The sequence below is a fragment of the Aspergillus karnatakaensis genome (assembly GCF_047715665.1).
Source record: "Aspergillus karnatakaensis strain CBS 102800 unplaced genomic scaffold BJY04scaffold_57, whole genome shotgun sequence".
Lineage (NCBI taxonomy): Eukaryota > Fungi > Ascomycota > Eurotiomycetes > Eurotiales > Aspergillaceae > Aspergillus > Aspergillus karnatakaensis.
In genome coordinates, this window is record NW_027395769.1 from 172,647 (window position 1) to 191,651 (window position 19,005).

At 50.5% G+C, this 19,005-nt stretch overlaps 6 protein-coding genes across 6 annotated transcripts; 5 read left to right on the forward strand and 1 right to left on the reverse strand.

Annotated features, from left to right (window-relative positions):
* The first annotated feature begins 1,019 nt into the window (after window positions 1–1,019).
* BJY04DRAFT_131063 (phosphatidylinositol-3-phosphate-binding protein BEM1) lies at window positions 1,020–3,943 on the forward strand. The gene is made up of 4 exons (XM_073708481.1): window positions 1,020–1,262; window positions 1,507–1,611; window positions 1,807–2,586; window positions 2,636–3,943. Exons 1-4 carry the CDS (start codon window positions 1,257–1,259, stop codon window positions 3,575–3,577), a joined length of 1,833 nt encoding a protein of 610 aa, XP_073567128.1. The 5' UTR covers window positions 1,020–1,256; the 3' UTR covers window positions 3,578–3,943.
* Window positions 3,944–4,099: 156 nt separating this feature from the next.
* BJY04DRAFT_131075 (AFG1 family ATPase) lies at window positions 4,100–6,530 on the forward strand. Its single transcript, XM_073708482.1, has 4 exons — window positions 4,100–4,732; window positions 4,796–5,246; window positions 5,314–5,830; window positions 5,912–6,530. Exons 1-4 carry the CDS (start codon window positions 4,405–4,407, stop codon window positions 6,287–6,289), a joined length of 1,674 nt encoding a protein of 557 aa, XP_073567129.1. The 5' UTR covers window positions 4,100–4,404; the 3' UTR covers window positions 6,290–6,530.
* Window positions 6,531–7,750: 1,220 nt separating this feature from the next.
* Window positions 7,751–9,316, forward strand: BJY04DRAFT_222259 (putative di-, tri-valent inorganic cation transporter; the record flags this gene model as incomplete). The annotated part of the gene is made up of 9 exons (XM_073717340.1): window positions 7,751–7,832; window positions 7,899–7,948; window positions 7,996–8,040; window positions 8,105–8,252; window positions 8,299–8,379; window positions 8,427–8,545; window positions 8,597–8,825; window positions 8,876–8,955; window positions 9,005–9,316. 9 exons carry the CDS (start codon window positions 7,751–7,753, stop codon window positions 9,314–9,316), a joined length of 1,146 nt encoding a protein of 381 aa, XP_073567130.1.
* Window positions 9,317–9,679: 363 nt separating this feature from the next.
* BJY04DRAFT_230804 (amidase signature domain-containing protein) lies at window positions 9,680–14,274 on the forward strand (the record flags this gene model as incomplete). The annotated part of the gene is made up of 10 exons (XM_073719365.1): window positions 9,680–10,290; window positions 10,344–10,442; window positions 10,496–10,569; window positions 10,616–10,715; window positions 10,773–11,197; window positions 11,245–11,368; window positions 11,432–11,935; window positions 12,234–12,334; window positions 12,456–12,525; window positions 12,643–14,274. The coding sequence occupies exons 1-10, from the start codon at window positions 10,015–10,017 to the stop codon at window positions 14,272–14,274; spliced, it is 3,405 nt and encodes a 1,134-aa protein (XP_073567131.1). The 5' UTR covers window positions 9,680–10,014.
* Window positions 14,275–14,432: 158 nt separating this feature from the next.
* Window positions 14,433–16,874, forward strand: BJY04DRAFT_198607 (uncharacterized protein). Its single transcript, XM_073712628.1, has one exon. The coding sequence runs from the start codon at window positions 14,574–14,576 to the stop codon at window positions 16,797–16,799; it is 2,226 nt and encodes a 741-aa protein (XP_073567132.1). The 5' UTR covers window positions 14,433–14,573; the 3' UTR covers window positions 16,800–16,874.
* A 117-nt stretch (window positions 16,875–16,991) lies between these two features.
* Window positions 16,992–18,804, reverse strand: BJY04DRAFT_230807 (uncharacterized protein; the record flags this gene model as incomplete). The annotated part of the gene is made up of 4 exons (XM_073719366.1): window positions 18,501–18,804; window positions 18,092–18,392; window positions 17,867–18,011; window positions 16,992–17,807 (listed from the first exon to the last, which is right to left on the reverse strand). The coding sequence occupies exons 1-4, from the start codon at window positions 18,772–18,774 to the stop codon at window positions 16,992–16,994; spliced, it is 1,536 nt and encodes a 511-aa protein (XP_073567133.1). The 5' UTR covers window positions 18,775–18,804.
* Window positions 18,805–19,005: the final 201 nt, after the last annotated feature.

The window sequence follows — 19,005 nt, forward strand, 5'->3', positions numbered from 1 at the left end:
CAAGGAGGAGATATGGTCATGGGGGGTTATCGAGGGCAGTAAGTGATGCCCAACCTCTGGATGGATCCCTGATCCCTATACTGTAACTGCTGGGAGGATTTCGATATATCGTGATTGTACCTTGATTAATCTATTATATGGATGTGGATAAGCATGGGATGCAGCGGGGAAGAACTCCCGGTCTTAAAGTTAGCTGCAGTGTCTATGGAAATTCAATATGAAAATGTACTATTAATATTAATGGAGGACAGGGAAAATGTCAGAATCATTTAGCTTTTCTTTTTACTTCGTTGGCTTTGCCGCCGCGATGGCTTCATTGGCCACGCGAACCCACCTTCAGCCCAGCCCGCCTCCATACAACCTTACGCCATAGTCAACTCCTTTTGATAAAGAGAGAGGCTGTCGCTGGAGCTGCAGTGACGCAGATCAATATTGATATTCTATCGTGGATGGTATTTCAAATAGTGGCTCTACATTTCGCGCATAATCCTTACACCTGGCCCTTTGGTAAATAGAGTCTGTCCCAGCTAACTGGATGAACCCGCCACCTGCAGTGCACTAGCAATACTTCGACGACTTCAACTCCCAACCCCACGACCCCCCCAAGATTATTTCCCTCTGGTAACCTCCTAGCCACCGAGCCTCCCCTTCTCATCATTGCATCTCGCAGGCAAAAAGAAAGAGGATTTGCCTGGTTAGTTATCTGGAAGCATCCACCTTGAACTGCAAATCCACAGAGGCGGGGGAGCCTCCCGGGCCACTCTTGTTCACAATCGCGCATTCCGTGGTAACATCAACGCACGAGGACGAAAGATTTCTGGAACACAAAATTTATTATCGCGCCTGAAGTTTGCTACTGCTGCTGCTGCTGCTGCGAAAGGAACGGAGTCGGTTTTGATATTACTACCATTGGATCTCCCTTTCTTTCTTTCTTTCATTATTCCTCCTCTCTCCCTCTCCCTCTCTCTCTCCCTCGATCGTTGTCCAGACGCTCTTTCAGCAATCTCTAGTCATTCTTTTAAGAACTCTTTTGATTCTTTGAAAACCACATTCTCTTTGTTGCGATACACGCCCCTGGGGCTCTCGTCTGTCTTTTTTGCTTTGAGTTTGGCTGTCTATCTGTGGCTTACGTCGGAGGTTATATTGGATGTCTTGAGACCTGTCGAGTCCATCTCCTCTCCTCTCCAATCGCTTTCAGAGTTCAGCCTCGAGTTCTACTGCATTTGACTACTATCTAATCAAGAGCCCCGAATACTATGAAGGTACGTTCTGACCTGTTCTATGGTTCCTCGTTTCGCGCCTCTTGCCGCCCCTCGTTTGCATTGATTGATTGTGATTGTCGTTCTCTCGATGCTGCGAGAGAACGGAATCGAAAAAAGGGGCATCTCATTTCAGATTGCAGACAAAATTTGGCGCTGTTTCAGTGGTGGTTTATGCTGCTACAATTTACCGCCTGGAATTGGGAGATTTGATTAGGCGACTGACTCTTAACACCACAAATTTTAGGCTCTTCGACGGTCTCTCAAAGGGGAGAAAGATCCCAAACCCCACCACCACCACCATTTGTCCATCACACCTAAATCCGCCGTCGCTATTCTGCCTCCTAAGAAGGTGCGTGCCTTTACTGCGCTTTTCTTTCTCCTCCCCTCTCCTTCTAGACCTTTTACTTTTGTTTCACATTTCTATTTTTTCTTCTTCTATCGCTCGTTATCTTTAACCTTTTTTTCGCGGCCAATTTATTGTTTACCCGTCCTCTCCTTTCTCCCACGCGCCCTGTGTTAACCATTTCCATCCGAACGCGTATAGGTTATTAAAGCGCTGTACGACTACCAACCCGAACCAGGAAACACGCAAGAATTGAGTTTCAGCAAGGGAGACTTCTTCCACGTTATCAGCAGGGAGGACGACTCGGATTGGTACGAAGCGTGCAATCCCCTTATCCCTACCGCTAGGGGGTTGGTTCCCGTGTCCTTTTTCGAAGTCATCGGCAAAACCCAACGAGACAGCATTGGATCGATCGATCTCGGAAAGAAGAAGGAACCGCACGACTCGGGCTTCGCTGATCGCGCTACTTCCTCCGGTTCTGAATTCGGCTCAGGCAGCTCACGATCTTATCAGTCACACCCCGCATTCCCCAGAATCTCGATGATGGGCAAGGCTGGAGGAGGGGCCATGGTCTACGGCATTGTGCAGTACGACTTTCAGGCAGAGCGGCCCGACGAGTTGGACGCGAAAGCGGGCGAGGCCATCATTGTCATCGCTCAGTCGAACCCCGAATGGTTTGTCGCGAAACCGATCGGTCGCCTCGGTGGGCCGGGCCTCATCCCTGTTTCGTTCGTCGAGCTTCGCGATATGCAGAGCGGCCAAGCCGTCACTGATCCTCTCGAGGCTGTCAGGCGCGCTGGTGTGCCAAAAGTGGAGGAGTGGAAGAAGATGACGGCGGAGTACAAGAACAGCAGCATCACTCTAGGAAAGATTGAGGCGTCGGGTGGAGGGCAATCCGGTCAATCTGGCGTAGACAGAGTGTCTATGCGCCAGAGCACAGATCACCATATGAGCCAGATGAGTCAGAACGGCCAACCTATGGTGAGTAACGCTTTTAATGACATCGCTCGCGCTCTTCTAACAAGTGCAGGCTTTCCATAACCGTAATGCAAGCAAGGCTTCTCTTGCTCAACAGTCTATCGTTCAACAACCTACCCATCAGTCCCAGCAACTCCATCACCAACCCCTAGTCGCGCCCGTCGCCGCCTCCATTCCTCGATACTGTTTCGACAACGACAAGTACTGGTACATTATTGAAGCTAAGATGGAGGACGGTCGCTGCTGGGAGTTGTCTCGATATTATCACGACTTTTACGATTTCCAGATTGCTCTCTTGACCCAGTTTGAGGAGGAGGCAGGCAACAAGGGCAAGCCCCGTTCTTTGCCATTCATGCCAGGCCCCGTTACCCACGTAACGGATGCGATCTCCAACGGCCGTCGCCAGAACCTGGACGGTTATGTCAAGCAGCTTCTAGGCATGCCTCCGCACATTTCTCGATGCACGCTCGTCCGCCAGCTCTTCGCTCCGCGTCAGGGTGACTTTGAGATTGATCCTAGTGCTTTCGGGGAAGACGCCCGGTTCTCAGCCGGCTCACACCACTCATCCGGACAGGAAATCTCTCCCAGCGCATCGAGACAATCGTCGCAACCGCAGATGAACGGCCCTTCAGAACGCAATTCACACTCTCACCAGCGCTCGCAGCTGTCTACTTCTCACCCTAATGGAAATGTCCCACCACCTATGATCCGCCAGCAGAGCTCACTCACCCAAGTCTCCACCAGCTCCAGCACCGGGGCATTAAAAGTCAAGGTTTTCTTCCAGGATGACCTGATTGCCATTCGCGTTCCCGGAGACATTAATGTTCAACAACTGAAAGAAAAGCTCATGGACCGTCTGAAGATTAATGACGAGATTGTCGTGCAGTACAAGGACGAGCCTTCGGGCACATACATCGACCTTATTAACGACAACGACCTCGACACTGCTATTCAACGAAACTCCAAATTGACCCTTTATGTCGGACTTGCATAGACTCTTTTTGCGATAGACATTGTTCTGCTCCAGTCATTTTCTCAGCTACTTCATCACTCCCTCTTGCTGCCTTTTTTATATGTCAACTCTACTTCAGCCCCATTTTCTCTTTTGTCTGGGTATTCAGGATGTCGGGCGTTCAGGAAATTTTTTGGCCACCAGCCTCATGAATGTTTTGTCGAATTCACGAGGTCAATGGATGTCAAGATTGAGACGTTCGAAACGTTGATGCGATTATGTACATTGGTTTCTGTCTGGTGTGTTTTATTTTTGCTCTCATACCCTTTTGGTGATTTCTTGCAAAGTTATTTTGCCATCTGTACATAAAATTTGACTTGCATATATCAGATTAACCTTCAACTTAAACTTGCTTGCCACATGGGACTCAGTCCCTGACGTAGATCCATGGGACAGGTGGACATCCGAGTCGGAGCCAGAACTGATTGCCGGTTACCGAGTCACATGACCATGTCTTCCTCGGTAATGCTGCGTTTCTTTTCGCCTCATCTTTACTAAGGCCCAGTTGCTGAGGTACTTTTTACGTTGGCAAAACTGTCTATAACAATTTACTCTGCGCCGAGAGGTCACATTTATACTATTTATCTCTTTACAGCCGGCCTCGTGGAATCCTACCACACCAATTCCACTCCCGTCCCCGCGTTTCCGCCGAATCACGAAATCCGGCCGGGCAGGAGGAAAGACGTCAGGAACTGTTTCGAAGTCGCCAGTCTCCAAGGAAATTTGTCAACACCATTCGATCTCTCCTTCGTATATATAGACCCTGCATGCATTTATAGTGAACCCTGCCGAAACTTCTGCGATTTCAAATGAGCGCCCCCTCCGCTAAGTTTTGCGCAGAGCATGTCGCCAGCGCCCTGAAAATAACGGCCCCTGCGCGCCCTGTTCCTCTCCGCGCGGCAAAACCGACGTTTATTGCGGCCTCGAGGAGGAGTATACACCGTGGAGTACAGTATCGTGCCAGATCGGCACCAAGCACGGTTCGCAGATATGCGAGGTTGAATGCGGGTGTGTCAGCGGGGAAGGAGGTGAGGCGGTTTCAGGCGACTATCGCGGACGGTGCTGCTGGAGGGCCATTAGCGGAGTACGATGCGAGAGTTCAGCAGGGGAGATTGCGGGATGACCCGTATCAGCGGCGTAAGTACATATTCACCCTGCGGGCTACGGCTGCTGGGTAGGCTAACGATGCGGTGCTGGCAGAGATTATCGAGCAGCTTCAAGATCTATACGAACGGCTGAAGTCATACAAAGCCCCTGCTGTCGTCCGCCCGAGTATAGAGTCACTCGACCCCGCGCCGAAGAAGTCTTTCTTTGGTTCCCTGTTTTCGAAGGCGCCCGCGAAGCCCGAGACATCAATACCTAAGGATCTGCCGAAGGGCCTCTATATGTATGGAGATGTTGGATGTGGAAAGACGATGCTCATGGACTTGTTCTACGATACGCTGCCGCCGAATATCGCGTCGAAGAACCGCATTCATTTTCACAATTTCATGCAGGATGTACATAAGCGCATGCATAAGGTGAAAATGCAATTCGGAAACGACTTTGATGCGCTGCCGCTCGTCGCGGCGGATATCGCAGAGAACTCGAGTGTGTTATGTTTTGATGAGTTCCAGTGTACGGATGTTGCTGATGCTATGATTCTCCGGAGGTATGTTGGCATCCTGCCCAAAATGACCCGGCCAGCGGCGACGGCGATATACTAATTAAGATTGCAGACTCCTCGAATCCCTCATGTCCCACGGCGTCGTCCTAATCACAACATCTAACCGCCACCCTGATGAACTGTACAAGAACGGCATCCAGCGCGAATCATTCATCCCCTGCATCAACCTCCTCAAAACAGACCTCGACGTCATAAACCTCAACTCCCCAACCGACTACCGCAAAATTCCCCGTCCTCCGTCAGGCGTCTATCACCACCCCCTCGGCCCAGAAGCCGACCAGCACGCGCAGAAATGGTTCGACTATCTCGGCGATCCGATCAATGACCCGCCCCACGCCACAACGCAGGAAGTCTGGGGCAGAAAGATCCAGGTCCCGCTCGCGAGTGGAAAGGCAGCCAAGTTCACATTCAAGCAGCTGATTGGGTCTGCCACTGGCGCGGCGGATTACCTCGAGCTGGTGAGAAACTACGAGGCGTTCATTGTCACCGATGTCCCCGGGATGACGCTGCATCAGAGGGATCTGGCGCGGAGATTTATTACCTTCATTGATGCGGTTTATGAAAGTCGGGTATGTCCTCCACTTATCCCTCATCGCGCCCCCTTCACCCCATTCTCTCTTGTTTACGTTGCATACTGATACGCAAGACAGGCAAAGTTAGTCCTCACTACCGCCACCCCACTAAGCACGCTCTTTATCTCCTCCACCGAAGTCAAGTCCTCCCTTAACACTGACGACACCGGCGAGCACACAGACCTCTCAGACTCCATGCGCATGATGATGGACGACCTAGGCCTTTCCATGAAAGCGCTCAAGACAAGCTCAATCTTCAGCGGTGATGAGGAGCGGTTCGCCTTCGCGCGTGCGCTGTCGAGGTTGTCTGAGATGGGGAGTAAAGAGTGGGTCGAGCGTGGCCTCGGTGGCTCAAACAAAGTCGGTGGTGTGGGCGGAGAAGCAGGACGGGAGGCAGAGAAGGAGAAGAGCGCGTATCTGAAGGCGCGGAGTCGATGGAGCGAGGATAACATGTGAATTCCTCATTATCCTTGCTTTCTGGCTTTTTTTTTGTGTCCGGGTGACGTTAGCCTGGTGTTGGTTGTTTGTATATGCTGCGTGCATGGCTTGTTTAGACTTCCTTGAGGTTGGTTTGTATATACTTTTATAGAGTCATGTGTACATGTACAGAAAGAGCCATGTTTATATTTGTTTTGCTTTCCTCATGCCCTGTCTGGCTACCTATCTACGTACTTGGGTTTCATGCGAAGGAGTCCTGGAGATAGCAGACGGGTCTGTCCAGATATATATTCATGACCCTATAGCTCAGGCATTGTTGTTGATCATCGAGACTCTCCGGATTTCAACTGTAAAAGACCCCGTGTCTGATTTCCCTCTAAGCTGCGCATATATATATATATCTAACTAAGTGTTGCAAAGTGCAGCAACTAGCCCTAAGCAAGCTCTATTCGACTCAACACTCTCGCCTCACAGGATAGCACTAGAATGCGGAAGTGAGTTGGACTTTGGGGGTCCAGTAGTGGTCTTTTGATAGAATCCCACGATATATAATCGATATAATTATGATCGCTCTACAGTTCTTGAGGAACCGGTGCCCAGAAGGGATGGCCATGCCCTACTGACATCTAAGAAAGATCTCAACGTGCGAAAGGGTGATTTGCGATAACTGGCGCTTTAGACAGCATGCAACTCGCCGAATGCTGCCAGGGCCAACCAAGGTCAATTTTTTAGAAGATGGCCACGGCCGCCAATGACTTGCCTGGAAGAAAGGTTGCTCCCTGCAATACGCGCAATGTATCTGCGTAGTGAGTTTGCTGGATAGATTTTTCAATCGGACAAAAAAGTCAGCGACGCCCGATTAGATCTTCGGGCTTGTTCCCTGGTGCTAATGTGACAACGTGCGTCTGGAGTAACAAATCGCGAGCGGGGAGTTGCGCTACGCATGGATCTGTTGGCACAGTCTATCCAGAGTGAAACCGCGGGCAAGGGGTCAATCTGGGTTGTATATTGGGTTCGACTCCAGTTTAATGGCCGTGACAGTGATTCCCAAGGACCTCAGATGACGAGCCCTCTGATTAACCTCGAAGGCATGCTTCCTTGTTTATTTGTCTTGTAGCCGGGCTGATTGAGAACCCGGCGGATATACTTGAAAAAAAAAAATCCAATGGACCAGGAAACGCCGCATGTGATGTAATGCGGATAGAAGCATTCTCACGCGTACCTAGCAGTAGAGGGCGGTATTTCATGGGCTTGATTCAATGCGGCATTGCAATAATGCCCCCGGTATGTATCGAGAATTTACTAGCATTCTTCGAGTTTCACAAGCCGCATCCCTTTTCTCAGTGTTCGAGAATCAGGCACTGGGATGAGAAAGAAGGCGTGACGCTCAACATAAACGGTGGTTTCTCTGAGCTGCAGCTGCGCCAATCCTTACTTTAATTCTTCCATCGAACAATTGCTCAGCACAACTTGAGAGCAATGAAGATCAGAATATCCCGTTCTCAGAGGCTGATAGCGGCCACCACAATTTCGGCCGCTTTCTTCCTTACTGAGATTTCAGGTAGGTCGTCCCATCCAGTCGTAGACGGTCATGGATCTGACTGCGGGACCTCACTGATTGTGTTAGTTGGGTTCTATACTCATTCTCTGGCGTTGGTTGCGGATGCGTTTCACTATGTACGTGAGCAGGCGACAGTACAGGTTGCAAGTGCTAATAGCCTTAGCTGAACGATCTCGTTGGATTTATTGTTGCGCTTGCGGCTCTCAGGGTTCGTTGCCCTCTGCAGAGCACGATTAGTTTGCGTGCAAGAATGCTAAAGCAGCAGGTTATAGGTCTCGCAAGCCGACCATGCGCCCCAGGAGCTCTCATTCGGCTGGCAACGTGCGCAGGTCCTTGGTGCTTTTTTCAATGGAAGTCTCTTGTTTGCGCTTGGCATTAGTATCTTTCTGCAATCCATTGAGCGTTTCATCACGTTGCACCGTGAGTTGGCCAGATCTGACCAATAGCTTCCGCTCACAAATGCCAGACGTTGAAAACCCTAAACTCATGTTCATCATTGGGTCCATAGGTCTGGGATTGAACATCATCTGTGCCACGTTCCTTCATGGTAAATGCTTTGCTGGGCTTGATGTTACGATAGCTAATGACATGCAGAACACCATCATGATCACGACCATGGTCACCATGACCACCATCATGGGGTCCAATCGGAGGTGAAGCCTCATGGGGAAAGTGACGTTGAGCAGCAGGGTGGGATTGAGGACCAAGCTAGGGTTTGAAGTCATTTGAGAACATCCATGAACCCTTCTGACAAGTATGGGTAGCATCTTGATCACAGACATCAGAGTCGTGAGATGGTTCCTGCATTTGGGGGGCACGATTTGGGAATGATGGGCGTTATGCTCCATGTTCTCGGTGATGCGGCAAACAATCTAGGCGTGATGATTGCAGCGCTAGTTATATGGCTAACCTCCTATGAGGCAAGGTACTATGCTGATCCGGCTACTAGCATGGGTATTGCCGCTATGATAATGCTATCGGCTCTTCCTCTGGGTCAGTTCCTGATTCTGTTAGGGCGAAGTCGCGCTTGCTGATAGTTCCAGTCCGCCAATCCGGGCTTATACTGCTTGAAAGCGCCCCCAAGGGGCTAAAACTCGAAGACGTGAAGCATGATATTGAGCAGGTAGGACAATCTTATCCAAGTCGCATGAACAGAGTCTGAGTGATTATAGATTCCTGGGGTGCTCGCCGTCCATGAGCTTCACATCTGGCGTTTGAATCAGCAAAAGGTTCTCGCATCGGTCCATGTTACTATCACCGACCACTCAAAGTCTGGGCTTTCGACCTTGGAAACTATCCGGGAGTGTTTTCATTGTTGGGGGATTCACTCAGTCACGGTGCAGCCTGAGATTGCTGCCGTGTCAGAAGCTGTGCCCTTGTCGCTCAATCAGATCGCACTAAACGAGCTAGACTCGCAGGAAAAATACCCGGTGCAATGTCAATCCAAGTGCAGCTCCCTTTGCAAGGAGTTGGCGTGTTGCTAGGAAGAGGAAGAGAGGATGGGGCAGGTTGTATTGGAATTGTCATGTGATATTGAAACATGAAGTCTGCCATTCATCAAGGATGAATCTTCGTTCTCACATCTCTTTTGCAAGCGAGCTTGCTTTCCAATGGTCGGTTCAGAGTGGGCGTCTCCTCTGCGGAATGGTTCCGAGGAGGAGGAGGAGGAGGAGGAGGAGGTCAAAAGTACAAGATGTGGATGCGGGGAACTCCTTTTTCTCACATACCTATGGCGGTAGATGTAGGTAGTAGGTATCCTGCATGGAGAGTCTGAGACTCTGAGTAAGACTCTGTGCATCTTCTTTGCAATCCTTTTTGAGCAATCAATGCTTGCTTGGAAAGGCAAGCTCGGCTATCATGTAGAGACATACCCCAACTGATAAGCGTATCTATCTATCTCTCGATATCTGTTCGTCGTGGAATCATGTTCAAGTTTCCGACTGATACCCACAGATAAACCGCGGGGTAAGGCTTTGTAACATCGAGTTACGGACCATCAGCCTCGGGTCCTTGCTGGTATGCAAGCCATGATAGGGCCCTCAAAGAGCACTATCCTGCGGCTTTCCACCAACTCGGTACCAGGTTATCTGTAAAGAATGTGATATAAGCCCAGCCATTCCCTTCTGCTGCTTACTCTTTAGCTACCTTCTGTTAGTATAATCACAACTGGTACAGCGAAATCATGTCGACCGCGTGGAAAGATCAGGCCCGCAAAGCCCAGAACATCCTCGATCAATCTATTCCAAAGCAATGGATTGTTCCCACCCACCTACTACCTCCACCCAGTCAGCTCAACGTGGTGGATTTTCCGCGCAAGAGTGGCCTTCTCACCGATAAGGAGCTCGCCCTCACAGGAATGTCTGCGACTGCCCTTGTAGCGGCCATGGGTGAGGGGCGAGCTAGTGCCGAAGAAGTAGTTGTGGCTTTCTTGAAGCGGTCTGTCATAGCACACCAGCTGGTAAGCGATAACTACAGGCAAACCACACTCTCAGGTACTAACTATACCGGAAGGTCAATTTTGCTACCGAGTTCATGGCAGACAAAGCCATCTCACGGGCCAGGGAGTTGGATAAGCACTTCAAAGAGACTGGAAAGCTAGTAGGGCCGTTGGTATGCTTCTTGAAAAATTGCTACAGTGTCTATCGTTTACAAATCGATACCAGCATGGTGTTCCTATCAGTGTCAAAGAGCATGTGGGTATCAAAGGCCTAACATTAAATGCGGGCTACGCAACCTGGTAAGGTTTTCATCTCAATCACTGCTGCCGGTGGCTAAGCCTACAGGGTCGACGACATAGCAACAGAAGACGCCCTTCTCCTCCAATGTCTTGGGAAAGCTGGTGCAGTCTTTCACGTACGGACGAATCAGCCCCAGGCTCTTATGGTAGTACCCGCTCGACATGTCTAAACAACATATCAGGATTGAGGCTGATTTGGCAAGCATCTTTGCTGTGAAAACAACCTTACTGGTACCAGCTTGAATCCGTTCAATCGTACACTCACGCCCGGAGGCTCTTCTGGCGGGGAAGGGGTATCAGCAGGCCTTGCGTGTGCTCCTCTAGGTATTGGAACCGACATCGGTGGCTCGATTAGATGCCCTGCCGCATTCTGTAATGGCTACGGCTTCCGTCCAACCGCACGCCGGAACCCTTTAACAGGCCTGAAGTCGCCTGCTCCAGGCCAGGAAGCTATTCTAAGCGTGGTCGGTCCACTTGCCAGCCAATCCATCGAGGATCTAGATCTATTCCAACGTGCGGTGCTAGATCAGGAGCCTTGGGATGTTGAAACATCTCTTGCACCAGTACCCTGGAAGAGAGTCAGTCCACCGACTAACAATATAAGAATAGCAATTATGTGGGATGATGGGTACGTCTGCTTTCACCCTGTCTCTTTAATTATACTGATGCCACTAGTTGCGTTCGACCTCACCCCCCAGTGATGCGGGCCCTCAAGTATGCTCGAGAAAAACTTCAAGCAGCTGGTGTCCAACTAGTCGATTGGAAGCCCTACAAACATGACCACGGCTGGGATATTATCGTAAGTACCCCTTTTGGCAAAAGCTGGCAAATCCACAATAAGCTACAGCCACTGACGAGACAGTCATCAATGTATTTCCCCGATGCAGCAGCCAGCCAACGTGCACTTGCTGCACAAACTGGGGAGCCGATTCTCCCTCTCACTGAATGGGCCTTCCAATTTAGTCGCCCGACACCATTAACTGTCGCCGATTCATGGAAGCTCAATTACCAGCGTGACGTTTATCGAGATGAATATCATGCGCTCATAAAGTCTCGAGGAATAGATTTCATCCTCTGTCCGGCATATGTCGGTGCTGCGGCTGTTCTTGGTGAATCTCACTACTGGAACTATACGGCTATCTGGAATATCCTTGACCACCCCGCTGCAGTTTTTCCCAGTGGGTTGTTCGTGGACCCGAAGTTGGATGGGGTAGATGTCTCATATCAACCACGAAGTGCACTCGACGAGCGTGAGTGGAAGAAATACGCGCCTGAAAGATATTATGGTGCTCCGATTGGGCTGCAGATTGCCGGTAAGCATTTCAAAGATGAAGACACCCTGGCAGCGGCGAAATTCGTTACAGAGGTTCTGGAAAAGCAGGGCGCGAAGCTGTGACATGCACATGAGTATCCAGCTCCTTAGTCAGACAGATGGTTTAAGTGATAAACAAGCTCAATTCACCAACAGAAATCAATCCAAGAGATTTGGTGGATCTGTTAAGTTGTAGATATTGGTCATGCTCCACTATTCCCAAACAGGCAAGCAGCGGTGCTCGCATTATGTCATCCAAGAGGGACACGACGAGGCTATCATTTAGGCCCCTCAACTTCCCCCCTTTGCTCCTGGGTCTTTGCTCAGGAATCAATCGGCATGAGTCTACTAGATGTTTTTCAAAGCTCTGGATCTCACCACTGCGCTTCGTCCATTACTGTTGCCCGATGAAACACTGCTCTTCGTTCAAGACGCGGTGGGGTTGTACGAGGGGTAAGTGGCATACGACTTGCTCTACTACTTCCTTGCAATTGCTGATTGCTTTGCTTGCCCCATTTCCTCATTTCGGCTACTAAGCATGTGCTGGCTAACTCCCCCTTGCGGCATTCGATAGCAAATACAAGGTTCCCAACTACCAAAACGGCCATGCCTACCTTACGTCACACCGAGTTTGCTACGTCGCGGTCGACGAACCGCGGAAATATTCTGTCGGTATTGACTTGAAGGAGATTGACAGGGCAGAGCATCAAGTATAGCGCCTCCTCTGTTTCGACTCCGAGTCCTGTACTCATTCAAAGCAGGCAGGCTTCTTCAAATCCTCTCCGAAGATCAGCATATACCCCAAACCTTTGAAGAATGTGGATAGATCGCGAAGCTCCGGTGCAAGTCCTGCGCGGTCTCTTCCACTGAGAACACAAGTAGCGGGCACCCAGTCATCCCTCTCTCCGACATCCGCGCCGAGTTTCACGCCGCCCGCACCTAATCTCGTGAACGCGACGTGGGTCTGTCCGATATGCTCGTTCTCAAACCCGGTACCGTCGAACTTTGACCCTTCGGCGGCCACGAACTCTACACCAATCCCCCCGTGTCTCGCGTGCGGCATCAAACCCCCGTTTACCACAATCTTGAAGGCGGCTATAGCAGCGGCGACGAGTCGGGAACCTCCTACGTCTGCACCAGCGACTCCTAAGATTGGTCGAGAATCACCAGTCGAAGTGAATGGACACAAAAGCACCTCTGTCCATAACACCTCGGTAACTTGTCCACGCTGTACATTTTCGAATCACCCTTCCCTTCTCGAATGTGAGATATGCGGCGCCTCTTTGTTGTCTGTGAACCCAGCACGCAATCCTGGCAACCCGGACAGGGCAGAGTCCCCAGCGCCAATATTTGAGGAAGGCAATATCCGAAACTCAAATGTCAGCGACCATATAAAGCTCTCCTTCCGAGTTGGAGGCGACAAGATCTTTCTTGAACGGCTCAAGGGTGCGCTGATCCAGAGAAAATGGCTGCTTTACGATGCACCCCCTCCGCCGCCACAACCTGTGCAACCACAGCCAATATCTACGCCAGATCCAACCGGTGTATCCACATTGCCCGCTCAAACTCGGTCACCCGGAGTTGGGATTGCTGGTCTAGAACGCCGGGGGCTTGAAGCTCGCAAAAACAACGAAGTTGTGATTGGTAACGCCTTTGAGGACCTTGAGGCGCTCATGGCTTCTGCGAAGCAAATAGTGGCACTTGCTGAAACATTGGCGAGAGAATCAGGAATGGCCAGCGGCGAGACTTCTGCAGAAACTAATGCAGTTCTATCCGAATCAGCCGCAGCCCTGGGAATGGTCACGACAAAAGACATGCTAGGGTCAAGCGCGAATAATCTATATCTCTCTGAGCTATCACGAAATCTAGCAGAGTATCTCACTGATGATAGAAAGGGCATACTTCAGAGAGAAGGCGGTATTATGAGCCTTATCGATCTTTGGGCGGTTTTCAATCGGTCTCGGAATGGAGTTGAGCTTGTCAGTCCTTCGGATTTTCAAAAAGCAGCCGAGCTCTGGGAGAAGCTAAAGTTGCCTGTTCGACTTCGTCGGTTTAAGAGTGGCCTCATGGTGGTGCAAAGGTATGATTGGAGCGACGAGAAGACTATTCGACGACTTCAAGACTGGATGGCCGACCTCCGCGCAGTCCCACCACCAGACCCCGTGCCTTGGGACTGGCGGCTGTTCGGACGTCCAATTACAGCACAGGAGACAGCGCAACGCTTCGGGTGGAGCGTTGGTGTCGCAGCAGAGGAGTTAGAGATGGCAGAAGACAAGGGCGTCTTCTGTAGAGACGAAGGTATCGAAGGGCTGAAGTTTTGGACCAACTATATCACATTCGATCCAACTCCTGATGATACAGATGATTTGGCTATCACATCATTAGATCTTTGAAGATTGCCTGATTATAGACTCAGCGATGTTACAAGAATTTCCCATATAGAATCAAGCAAGACTTTGATGTACATTTGGTGCCTTGGGTGCAGTAGATTACTCAGGCACGCCACCAGCAGCTGACCCCGCACTGATAAGCACCTCCGCATTGCAGCATCCCCATCCTGCAGCAGGCTTGTTAAGCTATTTCATCGAAACTCTGCCCTTTCCCAGGGGCATTCTATCTCCAATGTGACCCAAGCGACTGTTAGTCGTCGGGCTATTGCATTCTATCCACAACCCCCCTTTGCAGTGCAGCCATGGCCCACGTTATCACGCCCTCTATACGGCGGCCGCCGACCTTATCCCCAAGCATCCCTCGAACCGCGTACAATATTCCTCGATACCAAACCCCTTCGTTCCAGACTCATAGTCTTTGGGGCTGCTCACACCACCAGAAGTACAACCACGACCAACACAGAACTCACATCCGCTTCATACTCGGCAAGCACCATCGCCTGCGCAGACCTCACATTTCTCACAATCCCCCACGAGAACAAAGTATATTTCCAAACCACGTCCATCAATCATGGCAGAGTCCAGGCTGTGGCTGGGGCGGTTCCAAGGCTGGAATCTCTGAGATACGGTCCACAAACAAAGATAGAAGGGGGGGTAAGACATGGCAGCAGACAAAGAATGAGTACTGGGAACCATCAAGCCATCACGATCGCACACAACAGCGGATGGATTGGATAAGGAAGGAAGTTGAGAAGGATCCGTATACAGCGTTGTTTGGGAGGCGGCTTGAGCTGTTTAGTTTTGGGCTTGGGTCGGGGTTTAAGCTTGAGAATCGGTTTACGGAGTTGTGCAGGTCTGTCTTGGGACTTGATAGGGATGTGGATGCTGGGAGGGCGGATGAGAAGAAGAACAAGCGAACTGTTGATACGACGGTCAGCAACAGCAAGAGGAAGGATACTACGGAACCTTCTAGCCGTGAAAAGGCACAAGAGCCGGAAACACAATGGGTACGATGTCAAGCGACGCCGGATCTGAGAGGAGCTGGATTCCAGTTTGATCCGATCAGTGGGAGGATGGTTCCTAGAGCGCCTGAGTCGATACGGGTGACTGAAGAAGCTGACAGACAAAGCTATGCAGGAGATGCCGTTGATAAGGACTATACACCCGGCTCTGAAGAGCTGAGTTCCTCACCGACTATAGAAAAGGCGGAGACGGTTCCATCAACTTCAACCAATGCAGAGAGCTTGGACTATGCGAAAACCGCTGTTTTGGAAGTCTCAAAGGAGCCTGAGGGGACATCAACAGCCACAACAGCCTCAAAAGATCAGCCTAATGCCTCGTCGCCTGTCAAAAACGCTCCGGATCCCTTAAGTGAGTGGCTTGATAGCTCCCCTGAAGCAAAGCGTGCCGAGTCTCCTCAGCCGAGTGATGAGTCGATGCCCTTATTACACACGATCCGGTATGAAAACGACGTGCTGGACAAAACTGGTCCTGTCCAACCAAGCCGAAGCACTGGCGCTGAGAAGCTGGGGAGCGAGAGGATCAAGACCAGCGTAGCACAGGAGATTGACCCGCTTGATAGATCAGGTTTCCTATCTAGACGCAATAAGGATTCCTCTACGTTTACAACGCCAGATATAACGCGAGCGCAAATTATAATTGACGCTAAGGACGAGGGCCTCGACCTGCTACGCGCAAGCGACATCCGGGCTGCGTATGAGCCTAGACGACAGAGTATCGCTACAGAAATAGAAGCAGAAAGGTCAGCAAATGCCGATGTCAGGGGCGAATTTCTTCATGGCGAAACTGCGACGCAGTCTACCACATCTGATGAAGAGTCTTCGCCCATCGCTTCAAGTCAAACAATTGACCAACCCGCAGACGAGAGTCTCCTCCGGGATGGAGAGCCGGTAGCTAATTTTGAACAACCATTTCCCGAAACTGCCGCAGCTGAGGTATATCGCATATTTGCATATGATCCATCCACTCTTCAGGTGGCAGAGGCAGAAACATCCTCCTCACTCCAGGAATCAAGGGAGCATCTGCATCCTGCTGAGGCTCTTACTCGCCTGGCAAACCCTGCCAAGTTTTTACCATGTCTCAACCAGATGTATGCAGAGGGATATGAGATTGTGTCTGGAGGTGGAGACATTCTTGTATTTCGAAAGATATCCAAGGCAGAGACTCATACGGCCAGCCATCTGACAAGCTCCTACTACGAGCACATATACGCCCCCAAAGAAGAATACCTCGAAGAGGCATCACTGTCTCCACAGTCCGGGCATGATGGTTTCTACACTGGGAATGTGCTCGATCATCCTTCAAGTATGGATCAATCCGACAGCAAGAGTTCTCCAAAATCCAAGGTTAAGACGATACTTCAACGAATGTTCATCGGCGGTGCTGCTACTGCAGGTACATGCTACGCACTGGGTGTGGTTGCCGAGTATTTTCGCACTGGTGGTGAAGATGGACGGGGGTTTGACGGATATACAGCATTTGAATCGGAAAGGCGCCATAGAGAGTGATAAGTAGGTCTGACTTGATATACTCTGTTGATTATCACCGCTCTATGTAGAAAGAAACAATCTCAACTTTTGGTCATTTTATTCATGTGCTAGCTATTCATACAATCTTCACTTGTTCCGGTTCGTCCCAATGAGTTCTCAAGAAGGTACATACCTAGGTACATTGCAGCGGACGCACAGCTCACTTCCATCTCAGCAAGGTCCGCCTGGGTTCAGAATATGATCCAAGTCCTCCTTCGGACGACCCTCGTTATGCTTCTCCTCCCAAACCCAGTCATACCACGGCTTACGGAACCCCTCGGTGAGACCCCCAATCTTATCACGAACCGAAGACCTCATTGCGTCACGTTTGTTGATGTTCGCCTTCTCTTCCTCCTCCTTCTGTTTCTCCTGCTCCATTAACTTCTTTTCCTCTTCTTCAAAATACTTCTGCTCCTTCTCAGCATTCTCATTCTCATCCTCACTCTCCGGGTCAAGCCCCTCATCGTACGGAAAATCCGCAAATACATCCTGCAAGACTCCGCACCGTGCCTGCCCGCTCATAAGATACATCATCAACCCGGCAAGCAGCCTCACCGCAGCAGCGAACTCCCACTTCATCCACAGGTCATACTCGCGGCTACCCAAGATCTGAAAAGCCTTGGGGTTACTCTCATTGTCAGGACACGACAGTTGGTTCCATTCAACTTCTTCCATAAAGCGCTCCAAGTTCAGGCGACTATAAAAGCGATCACTCATCTTGGACACCATTGCGTGCGTGCTTTTGCTTTCGATATCTAGCTCAGAGGGGTTGTGTCTGCCGGACCAGAGCTTGGAGGTTTTCTGGCCCGGGAAGACGCCGCGGAGAATGTGGAGCCTTGAGCCGTGGAGACTTATCAGGAAGGCTTCTTGATCGGGGATTTTGTCCCCCGGGGGTGCGAGGCGGTGCACGTTGACAAGGAGCTGGGCGAGGAGTAGCTTGTATTCGCCGTTCAGGGAGGCTTTGATGCTTTGGGGGATCTCGGTTGTCTGAATGTGAAGGAATGGTCAGCATCCGTGCCTGACAGCATAACTTGACTTCGACGTACCGTTACAACAGGGACAACAGCCTTGTTTACTATTGCTCGGGGTGGATCGAAGTCTAACATGACTGAACCTGCGGTTGGGGGAGTGTCCCTGTACTTGACTCTGTACCCGATCCAGTACTCCGTCTGGCAACTGATCAACCTAGGGCTACACGGCATCTCAGTCAGCGACTACACCTCCAGATACAGAACAGCAAACTGAAACTGAGTTATAGATGAAACACTTACCGAAGGAAGAAAAACTTCGTATGATCTTCCGCCTCACGCTTGATCTGCAACATATTCAACACCTCTTCAAGCAGTGCATAAACCACCTGACCCTGAGCTGTTACGGCCTTCTCGAAGTCACCTTTCGATGAGCTCATATGTCCGCTTTCATGTTCGAACAGCCCTTTAGTAAAGGAAGGGACGTTCTTGAGTGTCTTGAAGACACCCCGGAAGCGAATGTCAACTTTCGACCATTTAGACAGGTTCACTTCACGGCCGTCTTTGGCAGCGCGGAAGATCCAGGGGACGCGTTTGATGATGGCTAAGTGAGATATGATACAGTCAGTTTCTCTTCACTTTTCTCTTTTATCACCGTCTCCAGCAACTCGTTTCCAATAAAGACAAAGTGAAAGGATGCAAACCAACTTACCTGACCGATCGGCCTTCTCCAGATACCTCGCAGGCACAACATCAACATCCGCACAGTTAAGGTACACATTAGCCTTCAATCCATGTACGTCGATCTCAAGCGGCATAGCTTCATCGTCCTCCTCCTCACTGTCTGAACTCAAAGAAATGACGCTGAGTTTCTCCTTGCTCTCACCTCGCTCAGCACTCACTTTCGCGTCTTCGTCGCCCTCGCGTTCCTCGGGGACGGGGGAGAGGGTGCGTGGCTTGTTTCGTTCTACCTTGTATCGCTCCATGGTTGCTCTCAATCTCGGTCAACGGCAGCGAGAACGACGGCGGGGAAGTTGGATGAAGGGGAAGGTGAGGGAACGGAGGAGGGGCAAATAGAGGAGGATAAACGCGAGAAGCCATAAGAAAGAGGTCTCTGAGGTGTTACTTTTAGTGCATGAAGAATCAAGACTTGTTTGCGTGGATTATGCCGTCACTACTAAGGGCTTGCTGGGAGGTTGTCTCAGGGTTTGGGGTGC